Genomic DNA, 12735 nt, shown 5'->3' on the forward strand with positions numbered 1-12735 from the left:
AAATTTTTTTTTTAGTAAATTAAAATGCAAATAAAATAGTGAATATTTAATTTTTTATCCATAAAGTAATAAAGATTCTAAGTTCTTATAAAGATTTAAAAAAAAAAAACAGTAAATGAAAATGTAAAAAACGGTGATAAATAAATAAGTAAATTAAAATGCAAAAAATATTAAAATTTTAATTTTGTATCCAGAACTTTCGGCACTACAAAATGAATACAAAATCATTTAGAAGTTTCCTAGCAGGACTACTTTTTATATACCCGCTTTAAATAGAAATGGCACCCTACAAAACATGTGAATTTTGTGAGCGTGGCAAACGGGATAAAAAATATAGAATGAGTATCAAAACATTGTGAATTAATTGTAAAATTACCTGCAAAATATATAGCATTCACTATCACGGCACCGAACAATCCACGAAATCCTTTTTTCAAATTCTGAAAGTAAAAAAAAAACATTTTACTTCCATAATGTAAATATATATTGTTGAGAATTGTGTTCTTTATAATTATAAATATAGTCATAAGTAAATTCATTTGAACGATGTATAATCCCGAGTAACGGTAAATGTTGCGAATATCTTGTACATCTGCAAGACAACCGTTAATAAAAGTTTACATGATAGCTCATGTACCCTCGGCGAGCTATCATAAAACTAGAAATATTGGAAATATTTTAAAAATGTAAAAATATAGGTTAGTTAGTCCTGAACTCTTGAACAAGTAACAACTAAAATATTATAATAAAGCGCTAAATAAATTTTTGTATCTAAATAAATTCTTTGATTTCACACACTTCCAGAAGAGCTACAAATGTTCCAATTCTCGTCGTTAAGTATTCCAAATAAACTATAATCTACTCAAGAAGTTATTAAAAATTGGTTACATTTATTCATTAATTAGTAAATTCATTACTAACGTCTCTTCAATATATATATATATATATATATATATATATATATATATATATAAAATTAATAATACACATCTCACAAACATACCTTGTATACCATTCACTGGCATGCCTCAGCCAGCTTTTTGTAGCCTCTGAGATGGCAAACTTGGTTTCATTAGGTAAGTTCTTTAGAACAGTTTCTGAAATTATTCATATGTAAGTTTTATACATAATTTACAACATATCATAAACATAGGAACTATAAATTACCATTGATGATATCGCACAGCACAAGCTCGCAATACTTGTGCTTTCCTTTACCCCCTGCCCAGCTGAACTCTCCTAGCCAGGCCATCATCAAATATCAATTTAATCAATTGTACTGTGACAGATTTAGCACATTTTCCACCTGTCCTAGCCAAATACAAAATCTAAAAATAAAGACTAGTTTATAATAAAGCTAACTAATAAACATAAATTTGGGTGAACTTGTGATTACCAGTTGTGTTTTCACATCCTTGTTGTTTCTTAGACTATCCTCCACTTCTCGAAGTTCGTCCATTGAGCACAGAGGAAACTTGTTTAAAATTTCCTTGATTTGGCCCATGTCACTACTCATGACAGCCTTAGGAGACTGGAAGGAATCCATTCTCAACATCATTTCCTTCACTTGCTCCTCAAGGCCCTCCATGGTTAATCGAACTTTAGTCATCTCCCTGATGAAAATTTCCTCGCCAATTGAATCTAGCAGGGTAGAAATGCCAGCATTATAAAATATATATTTGTACTAGTAACATAATATTTCAAATACCATGCAGTATACAAAAAGCTTTACGTACAATTATTATCTCTGTTCCGTCCAATTTGTCTGCAGCTTTTTTTCTGGAGAAGTAATCAATGTCTCCAAATCATTATTCATGTTTTCAATTGGCTGTTCTGCACATATATTTATTCTTGTGCAACTTTCCTGTAGATTTGCAGAATCAGTAATAGCTGTTGCCTGGATATTAGCCTTTACATAGTAATTCACACGCCTTTGAAACTGCCTCTTTGAAATAAATTTAACACTTTTGAATACTTTGTTTTTGGCGCCATATTATATTAGAAGTTTTAAAATACTATATATTTTAGTGTGAACTCAAATTATAACTCTTAGATAGAGAACTAAACTGATAAAAATGTAAATTTATTTTTTTCAAGTATGATATAAATTATTTATTACACACTCAAATATACATTAATTATATAAAACAGATGCAATTTCCACTATTATTAATCAAGTTTAGAGCATTTGGATTTTCAATATTATTTATTAATAACACCACATATATATTTAAACAGAACAAATGAAATTTTCACTAATAATACTCAATTACGCAACAACTATAAAAGAATTCGACATATAGCGTCAGTAGCTTAATTGATGACGCCAAGCGACGCGACGGCGAAGAGAAAGGGACAAACATATACGTTTAGAGGTCTCAAGCCGTGCGCGTATGAGATCGACATGTCGTGAACCGTTCGTTATACCTGCTCGAGTCCTTTGGTTTTGAGACGTCCCGTTGCATATTCATAGGATATTCATAGGATATCGCGATATTGGGAGATTGTGAGGACAAGTGGGACATTCCCTGGCATGTCTTGTGCTGTCTGGGAAGGAGCTGAAAATTTAAAAGATCGAAGACTCGAAGAGCGTTGTTGAGTTATGCGCTTACCAACACATTTTGCGATCCATTTTTATATATAATATTTTATAAAACCTAATTTCTAACCCTACTCATAATCCTAATAAAAACATAATTATAACTATAATATTTATTATAAATCTAATAAAAAATATATGTATTAGGAATATAAAAAATCAAATTAATTATAATCTTATCAAAGCATAAAGAAAAAATTATTAAAATAAATCTTATTCTAATTATTTAAACTAAAATAATCAAAAGAATTAAAAAATAACATTCTTCTTAATCGAAAAGAATAGTATACAGTTAACCCAATTCTAAAATAAAATAAAAAAAAAATTAATAAATTAAAATTAATTGTATCAAATGAATAATCATTCCTGAACATATAAATAATAAAGCCTTAAATAAAGTATGTATTAAAAGATGAAATAAAGCGAATTTACGTATATTAAAAGATAATCTTCTTATTATTGCTCGTTGCCTTGGCCGATGAGGCTTTCGTCGACTTACCCTAAATGGTCTTGTTCATAGATAAACACGTATATGGTCTTGTTCTTACCGACTGTCGTCTTAGGTTTCGCCGACGACTTTTTTAATGTGCCCGCTGCGGATGCAGACTTCTTTTTAAGGGACGAAGCAGGTTTGGCGGCGCCCTTCGACTTTGCTGTCTTCGATTTTATTTTTATCGCTGGCTTCTTAGCGGTCCTAGCTTTTCCAGCCGAAACACCGCTTTCGCCGCCCCTCTGTCTAGCGGCAAGTTTATACGAACCCGAAGCACCGTTGCCTCTCGTATGAATGAGTGTTCCCATTTCAACTGCCGACATTAAATACTTTCTGATGTATGTTGATTTTTTCTCGGCGTCGATTTTATAATTGGCCGACATATATTTCTTGATCGCCTGCAGCGACGATCCTCCGCGTTTTTTCAGGCTTGCTATGGCGTCGTTGACCATTACGTATATGGGAGGATAGGGCGCCCTCACTCGCTTTTTCTTCGATGGGACGGCTTCACTCGACGATGCTGTAGCTGGCGCAGCGGTTCCCACCGGCGACGCGGATAAAGCGTTATCTGACATTATAGTAAAACTAGCTGTAAGTGGAATTCTGTCTTAAGGCAATTAGGGCATCGTGCCTTAAGGCAAATTGCTGGAACTTCCCGTACCAAAAATTATTATTTTTTTAAAAACGATTGACATTTTTTTTTGAGAAACTGTAAATTTGATAAAAAATTACTTTCTTTTGAAAAAAAAAAATTTTTTTTTTGAGAAAAAAATTTTTTTTTTGGAAACAAAAAAATTCTTTGAAAAAGTTTTCTTCATTTTGACATATTTTGGAAATTCTGAACTTTTATTCAAAGCAATCGCACTGCTTGAACTGCATAGAGACAAAATGTCAAAGCTCGCAAGTGCCGCGCCGCCGTCTAACGCATAAGCATTGGTACGGAACCCATAGAAATGTAAAAAAAATATACTTATTGTTGAAATCTCTATAAAAAATATCTGATAATTTGAGGTGCATATGTCAAATGATCATTTTTAACCGCCGAATGGCATTTTTTTTTTTTTGCTTTTTTCATTAGATCTCCGAAACCGCTAGACCTGCCTTCATGAAAATTTGATCAATTCTACATCTTGTCAATACAAGTCAAATGTTTTTTGAATTATTAAATTCGGACGCTCCGTTCTCTTAAAAACTGAATTACCGTTTTCGGCACTTTTTGCCTTGTATCTTTGGAACGGCTGGAGCTGCCTTTGCCAAAACTAATCAGCACGTCTTCTTATCAATACGAATCGAATGCTTTTTGAATTATTCAAATCGGTTGATCCGTGTTCCCGAAATCGTCGACGAAAATTTGTATCCGCACATACATACATCCATTTTTTCTAAGGTATGCCAAAATGTTCAGAAACCTCTGAAACGTAAAGATATATAAAAAATTTCATTTTCGATTTTTTTGCGATTACTATAACTTGCCCTACGGGAAGTTAAAAATGGTTACGTTTGGCTACTTTTGATGTATTAAAACTATATTTGAAAAGTGTAGGACCGAGGAGAAAACAATAATATTTGAAAATTTTACAAAAATGAAAATTATTTGTAAAAAATTAAATCCAGCGCTTTTGTTTTAAATAATTCGCTGGATTCGCTTACAATGGATTCACATGATAGCTAAATTCATCCCCAACATATCATCAAAAGCATGATTTATTTCAATCGTTAGTTTTTCTAAAATATCGCTCATTATATTCAAGTAACATATCAACTCTCATACATACAAATCCAAAATCCAAATATGAAATTTCTTATTGACTCAGGCTCCACAAAATCTTTCATTTGTCCAGAAATCGCTAACAAATATTTCAAAAATTTTATTTACTCTGACCCTTGTACAATAAAAACTGCTTCAGCAACACACAAAGGAAATTTTGCATGTAATATTCCGAGTTTTAAAGAGTTCAAAGGTAATGAAAACCTGCCATTCCATCTTTTTAAATTTCATGAAACCTTCAATGGGTTATTAGGTATTGATAATCTTAAAAAATTGAAGGCAATAATAGATTTAAATAATGGGTTGATAGTGTTACCCAATACTAATTTAAACTTACATTATTTAAAAAGTCCGGCAAAAATACTTTTTAGTCAACAGATACCAGAAAGATGCATTCAAAAATGTAAAGTCCCAGTTAACATTAAAGAAGGTGAAATTCTAATTACAAGGCAAAATTTTCCAAATTGTTTCATTCCAGATACCGTAACATTAGCAAAAAACAATGAAGCCATAGTTGAAATTCCTAACCTAACAGAAAACGAAATTAACTTAACATTAACCAAACCTTTACAAGTAGAACTCACAAATGAAATAGAATTTTATAATTTTTGTATCTGACTCAAATATAGATTTTTCCGATATTGAAAACCTAATACGGACTGACCACATGAATCTCGAAGAGAAAAATGCTATTTTAAGAATTTGCAAAAAATATAAAGACACTTTTCATAAACCAGATAGTTTAGAAGAAATTATTTATAGTTTAGTTATATTGATGACAATTATTTTAAGTGACATAAAAATATAAATAGATTTAGCTAAAATGAATTTAATTCATAATTCAATAATAAAATTAGATAATCTGAATTTTATGATTAATACTATAAAGCATTTATACAGTACAGATTCACTACCATTTTCCATAGGCGATAGTAATCTTCACAAACATTACAATTTATTAAAAATTCAATATTATTATACGGATGATAATAATAATCTACTCCAAACTTATAAACATTATAAATTGTTTCCAATTCCAAATACCGAAAATAGAGTCATTATTCCACCTAAACCTTTCCTTAAAATTGGCAATAATAACTATCAATTTGATGATGCAGATTGCAGAGCAGTTTCAAAAATATATTTCTGCAATATTAAACATATCCTATCAAATAATGACGAATGCATAATAAAATTATTACAAGTAGACAACACTCACATCGAAACATGTAATGAGGTTCAGGTTAACATTTCACACAATATCATAGAGCAAAAATGATGCACACTATATTTTTAACTTCCCGAAGGAGAAGTTTATGTTTTCATCAAAAAATCCGATTCGCTAATTTTATGTTTTCTCGACGTTTCAAGCCATTCTGAATCGAATGAGACCAAATTTGGAAAAAGTATGTGTGTGTGTGTGTGTGTGTGTGTGTGTGTGTGTGCGTGTGTGTGTGCGTGTGCACCAACAGATTTTTTGCCGTAAATCGCCGTTTTCTCAAAAACGGCTGGACCGATTTCAAAAATTTAAAAGCCATTCGATGTATCTCGATGAGGACTATTGTTTGTCAGTTTTGTGCGACGATCGGCCAAACCGTTTCTTCGTAAATAGCAGAGAAGTGAAAACTCTTTCGTCCACGTTTTAGCCCGCAGTTATGAATCGATTTTGAAAATTCAAAAACCGTTCGAAAGATATTGGTTGGGAATCGTGCTGATTAGTTTTTGGTAGAGATTTGAAAAATCAAAAACTGTTCGAAAGATATCATTTGGGAATGATGCTGAAAGGCTGAAAATTTAAGCCTTTTTTCATGGAACTTTTTTTGGCGATATACATCATGGTCTTATAGAATTTACTGTAATATTACGGCCTTACAACAAGTAGTTTAATTTTAAAAATTCGTCAAACTTTGCTAAAATTATAATCGTTTTTTTAAAGTAGGATTGATGAAGTATATTATTTACACATTTTTTTTTTGATTAAGTCGATTATTTACACATATCGGGAAGTTCATGTATCAAGAATTGATATGTCTTGCAATCATCAAGAAGAAACAAAATTTATTAAAGGAAATTTTATTTTGAAACTAACCCATCAATGCAAATTCAGTATCGACAATAAAAATTACTATAATATGGAATCTTCAATAGAAGGAAAAGCTATAATTTTACCAAGATTTAATTTAAACTACAATATTTCAAAATCATCCGAACCAATTGCAATCAAGTCAATTCAAGTAAATGAGCTATCTAAAATTAAAGAAGATCAAGAACAAATTCATAAACTCTATGCAAGGAAGACTGGAATTAACAACAACAGCATCGTGTCAATCATCATGTATATAATATTTATAACTATTGTTATTATTTATATTCTGTGTAATAAATCCAGTCGGAATACTTTTAATCACTCATAATTTAATTTAGTTTGTATTGATTAGGTCAATTAATTACACATATCGGGAAGTTCATGTAACTTGCCTTAAGGCTAAATACCAAACCAATTAGTTTAGAAAAAAAGTTTAAAAAAAACTTAAAATAAATTTCAAACTTTAAAATATTTGATATGATTACTAAATTTCTTTTATTATTTATATTTTAATAATTTCTATAATTTTAATAATTTCTGGAAAATATTCATCTCAATTATTTTAAAATTTTAATAAAATAAATTGTAATGATCTTATAATTTCATTAAAATTTCTAAATGAATAATTAGAAACAATAAAATTATAAAATAAATAAAATGTAAAATTACAAAAAATGAATAAAATTTTAAAAAATCATAGAAATCATTATAGTGAAAACAAACGAATAAATAAAAATACAATCGAAATATATTTACGTTTGGTATGACTCTGTTGACGCTCCATATCTATATGCAACAACTATTGCCGATATCCAGTGGTTATCAAACTTTGGACTCCGGTTTTCAAAATTCCTAAATAAATCAAAAAAGTATTAATAATAATGCTACGATAATATATAATAATTATATCGTACATAAAATCAAATAATTCGAATGATAAACAAACGATCGTCTCCATTTTGAATTCGAACATAGTCGATCGTTACTGTACGGCGGCAGCCATCTTAAAAATTTATTAATTTGTTGAAAATTTCGAAAAAATACGAAAGAAAATGTAAAAAGAATGTGTATATTTAATGCAAATCATTAAGACTTTGTTTATTTGTTACTGTCGAAGCGTGATCGTTGTTATTATTCGGATATAGGATGGTTTGGTGGTCGGCGTCGGTGCCGGCCATAATTTGCGCAAGCATTTTGCGCAAAACTCCGTAAAATAATACAGAATTGTATCATAAATGCAACAAAAGAGCTTTGTATATTGTTGTAAGTATATTTACCTTTTTATTGGTAATCACAAGCACTTATAACACCACACTACTGAGCGAACTATGCAAATTCTTTGACAATCTTTGTGCGAATGACAAGGGCGGAAGTCGTTCCCAATTGTCAGCGCACGAACGCATATACTCTATGGGTTCGTTCCATCCGAGCCAATCTGACAGTCCGAAACTGTCCGCGCATGCGCAGAACACTTTTTTCTGTTCCATCCAAAATTTCGGATTTCAAACTGTTGCGGACTGTCAGTAATGCGTTCCATCAAGCAGTCCGATGAGTTTGAAACTATCATTTTGTGTTTGTACTCGGCACAAACAAAAACTCCGCAATTTAATACGATTAAAATATACTGTTATTTAATCTCAAATAGAACATTAAAAATTTAATGAATTTACAGGAGTTCAAACATTGTAGAATATTAGATTAAAGCGACATAACGATATATAACTAGGAAATATTAAAAAGCAAATTCATTGATATAATTAAGTTATATCTTATTAGAATATGTTATATATATATATATATATATATATATATATTAAACTTATATTTATGTATTAAAATAATAATTATTAATACAATCGAGTGATCCGAGTTCGATCGCGTTGCATGTATCAAAACCAAACCATTGCCAACTGCCATGAAAAAATCAGAATGAGTTTGGTCTAGTTTGAAACAGTTTCGGACTGTCAGATTTGCTCGGATGGAACGAACCCTTTGTTAACATTTTCAAGCTTGCCACTCATAGTGAATAACTGTAATAATAAATGAAGAACTTTATATTTAATACAAACAAACTTGTAAATACTGATAATTCACTCTCTTGTGGAAAGATATCTTTATCAGAATTCTGGCACAAATGTCTAAATTATTATAGTAACTTACATAAACTCCGGGACGTCTGCACAAAAAACTAATTTATTATAGTAGGGAAACTCGTGGATACGCGCAGTGGCGTACCTAGGGGGGGGGGGGCGGTCCGACCCGGGCGGCACTTATTTTGGGGCGGCATTTTTTAATTTACTTTATAGTTGTAAAAAGCAACTTATTCATTTCAAGTTATAGTAATTGACCGAAAACCGAAAATGAAAATTTTTGCATTTCTTCACGTTTTGAAGGTTTCGCATACCTCAAAAATGCATGTGTGTGTTTTCTAACTAATCTCAGCACAAGAAAGCAAGCAAATTATTAAACTAACTTTTGAATAAGTTTCAATTTAAATTTGCATTTAAATAATTAAATCATCAGTAACTATTCATTAATTATGTGATGAAAATATGCAGCAATGGAACGCTGATATTTTTATGGTATCGAACCAATGTTTTATGACAAAATATTGCAAAATCAATAATATTATTATATTATTATGGATTATAATATTATGTCCAATTATAATTCTCCTATTACTAATAGTAATATGTTACAAGTACTAAAAATCAGGTTAGTTGTATATTAGTAAAATAAAAATTCAAAATAAAAAAACATGAGGGAAAAAATACATTTGGGCATAATATTATAATCCATAATAATATGATTATATTATTATCCAAACCATACACTTGTTCAAAACGTAATATAGTTTAAAAAAAAAAAATATTTTTTAAATAATAATTTTACCTGAAAAAAAATGGAGATTTTCAGATTGAAAAACAAAGATTATTTTAAAACTTTTATTATATTGAATATTTGGACATTTAACATCAGCGTATTTTACATTTTTCATTACACATTTATATATTAATTAAATATAATTAATAAAATAATTAAATTGATAATTATTATACTTATAGCTAAGATGCAACTATTTACCACACCACCCAGGAGGTATAGTTGCCAGGCGCGTTTTTTTTATGTGGTGTCGCCGTACAAATTGAGTACAGCCCTAGTCCACTTACAAAATAACTTAAATTAATTAAGTAAGCTAATTTATTAAGTCTAACTTAAATGATAGGAATATAACATGAAAAATACCCCACGAGATGATTAAATGTATATGAAGATCTTCTTTAGAAAAAAACCGTAGACGATGCAAGAACCTGTTAGAAATTAAATGTAAAATTGTAATGTACTATGGTAATTTTGCAATTACGAGAAAAAAAAGAAAAAAAAAGTATTTACATGATGTACCCCCCTAAGATCCACCATGTAAATACTTTAACTTCATAGGTTCCCAGCACTATGAAGCTTATAGTGAAGTGCATTTATAAAATTCATAAATTTGTATTTTGAGTATTGTTATATGAATTAATATTAAATAATTGTGAAAAAACGCGAAATCTATGCGAACTGGAAGGTCCTTGCCGTCTTCCCCGCCCATTTTTAAAATAAAAAATAGTAAACTACCAGCCTAATGTATTCTAGCCTAAATTTAACTTAATAAATATATCCATGTGTACGTTCTCCAATTCTGTAGGCGATTTTCTGGTTGGTTCTAATCTTGTATGTATCTTCATCTCGTATGGATCTTGATCTTGATACTTTATACCTGATGATAAATCTAGAACAAAGTTATCATTTTTAATATTCATAATATGGTTATATTCATGAACAGTAAAAATTTTGAAGTTTTTGTTATTATTACCAATTGATGCTAAATGAGAGTCGATGATTATATCATCTAACCACTCATTTTTATACAAACTGAAGAAATTAATCAATTTAATTGCATATTTACCCAAAAATCCTATAAGATATGATTGACAGCTATCCCTATCATATAAGTAGGGTTTTAGGTAGATATTGAAATCTTTAGCTACACAGTTATCATACAAATCTATTACTAATTCTGCACCAAAGTCGGCAGAGTTATTAGTGTTCAAGCATTTATTTAAAGAAAAAGTGTTTTTCTTGCATAAATAAAAATTTACTGAACTTTTAGATTTTTTGTTCCATGTTTCCATGGCATCTCTCACATCTACTGTTGTTATGTCATGGTCCTCATTTACATTTAATGACTTTGTATTGCTTTTTTTCAAATGTTTAATATTGTTCTTTCTACTTACCTTCTCCTCCTGACCTCTATTTCTTCTCTTTTTTCTAATATAACTTTCGTTACTTTTTTCAGAATTAGGTTTCTGTAATAAAGGAGATCTATTTATTAAATCATTATTGCAATACTCGATATAGTCTTCAATTATGTTTATACAACGACCCATCTTCATATTTTTAACACCATGGCAGACATTGTTCTTTAATGTGTTAAAATAAGATTCGACAACAGCATTTGAATACAAATGTTTTCTGTCGTTGTCCAACATTAGACCTGACCACAAAGGTATAATAGGAATGTATCTGTTAGTAATGTAATTTAAAAATGCCGGGTTAAAGAAAGGATTTTTATATCCTTCCTTCGGCATATGTTTGACAATTTCACATTTAATATTAAAAAAGTCTTTATAAAATAGACTATTTTTTAATATATCTTCACATGATGTAGGGTCTTCTGTTATTTCCAATTCATCATTATTCGTTGAGATTGTCTTGTTGAGGCTTATTAATGATTCTTCATTTTCTAACTGATTAATTTCCTGGATTGCTAAATCTATTTCTTTACTATGATACTCACTGCCTAAAATCCACACAATGTGAGCAAACATTTTTTGAGCATACTTCAAATCTCTACATTTTTCTCCTAAAAGATAAATAATTGATCTAACAGACAACGATTCTAATTGCTTATTACCGTTTGCAAATTTTTTTGCATGATATGACAGTCTCTTGGTGAAATGACTGCAACATAAATGCAATGTTATGTTCTCTGTAAAATTGTTGAAAAATTTATTATTTAAAAACATATAACATTTATTAATATAATCAATTAAATTAGAATTATTGAAAGTGTGAAATAAAGCATGAATGCTTGCATAGCTGTGGTCGCAAACGACTCGATTAAAATTCATACGACCACCAAATTCATCTACACAATCTCTAAGACTGTTTTCGATCGTTCTAACATTATGTTCATGTGATATAAAATTAATTAATGGATATGTATAACGACCTGTACTTGTGGTGACTGGCAATACACCTGAATATAAATAAATTCTGTTACATTTTTCAAAAGGTTCTCTTATTAAACTACCCGTTGCATCAAAATGAAGTACTGCTTCTTCATTATTTTGAAAATACTTATTTAATATACCATATGGATTATGACTTGTTATTATGGGAACAAAGTTTAAACAGCCATGTAAAAATTGCTTATGTTGAGGTTTTTTAATTTGTTCTAACTGATATAGCATTACATCTAATATGTCATTGGAATCTAAGTCCTTTTTCTTATTTTCTTCACACTTTGCTTGACGCAAGCAAACTTGTGAAGGAAGATTGTATACTTTACACCGAACGCATCATATGCTTCAGAAATTCTGCTTTCATATCGTGGAACTGCTGTATTGGCATGCTAGTGGTTTCTGATGTTTCAGCTTTTTTTTTTAAATCATCTCTATCTTTTCCTCTTAGTTTGCCTACACCTAATTAGTTACTGTTCCATGATTAACTTTACCTTCAGAATTCAA

At 29.9% G+C, this 12735-nt stretch overlaps 2 protein-coding genes across 2 annotated transcripts; both read right to left on the reverse strand.

Moving 5' to 3' along the window:
- Positions 1-1002: 1002 nt before the first annotated feature.
- Positions 1003-1927, reverse strand: LOC113380701. Its single transcript, XM_026619862.1, has 4 exons — positions 1737-1927; positions 1397-1641; positions 1168-1328; positions 1003-1097 (listed from the first exon to the last, which is right to left on the reverse strand). Exons 2-3 carry the CDS (start codon positions 1607-1609, stop codon positions 1215-1217), a joined length of 327 nt encoding a protein of 108 aa, XP_026475647.1. The 5' UTR covers positions 1610-1641; positions 1737-1927; the 3' UTR covers positions 1003-1097; positions 1168-1214.
- Positions 1928-2891: 964 nt separating this feature from the next.
- On the reverse strand, positions 2892-3664 carry LOC113380511 (histone H1-like). The gene is made up of 2 exons (XM_026619734.1): positions 3148-3664; positions 2892-2902 (listed from the first exon to the last, which is right to left on the reverse strand). Exons 1-2 carry the CDS (start codon positions 3662-3664, stop codon positions 2892-2894), a joined length of 528 nt encoding a protein of 175 aa, XP_026475519.1.
- Between the last annotated feature and the right edge of the window lie 9071 nt (positions 3665-12735).

Source organism: Ctenocephalides felis, unplaced genomic scaffold, assembly GCF_003426905.1.
Source record: "Ctenocephalides felis isolate EL2017-DRISC unplaced genomic scaffold, ASM342690v1 CF-g0.4_SCAFFOLD_00167, whole genome shotgun sequence".
Classification (NCBI taxonomy): domain Eukaryota; kingdom Metazoa; phylum Arthropoda; class Insecta; order Siphonaptera; family Pulicidae; genus Ctenocephalides; species Ctenocephalides felis.

Coding starts and splice junctions, on each gene's coding strand:
- LOC113380701 (XM_026619862.1), bottom strand. CDS start 1,609: ATGACTAAAGTTCGATTAACCATGGAGGGCCTTGAGGAGCAAGTGAAG. Junction 1,329..1,396: donor AGGATGTGAAAACACAACTG/GTAATCACAAGT, acceptor CTTTATTTTTAG/ATTTTGTATTTGGCTAGGAC.
- LOC113380511 (XM_026619734.1), bottom strand. CDS start 3,664: ATGTCAGATAACGCTTTATCCGCGTCGCCGGTGGGAACCGCTGCGCCA.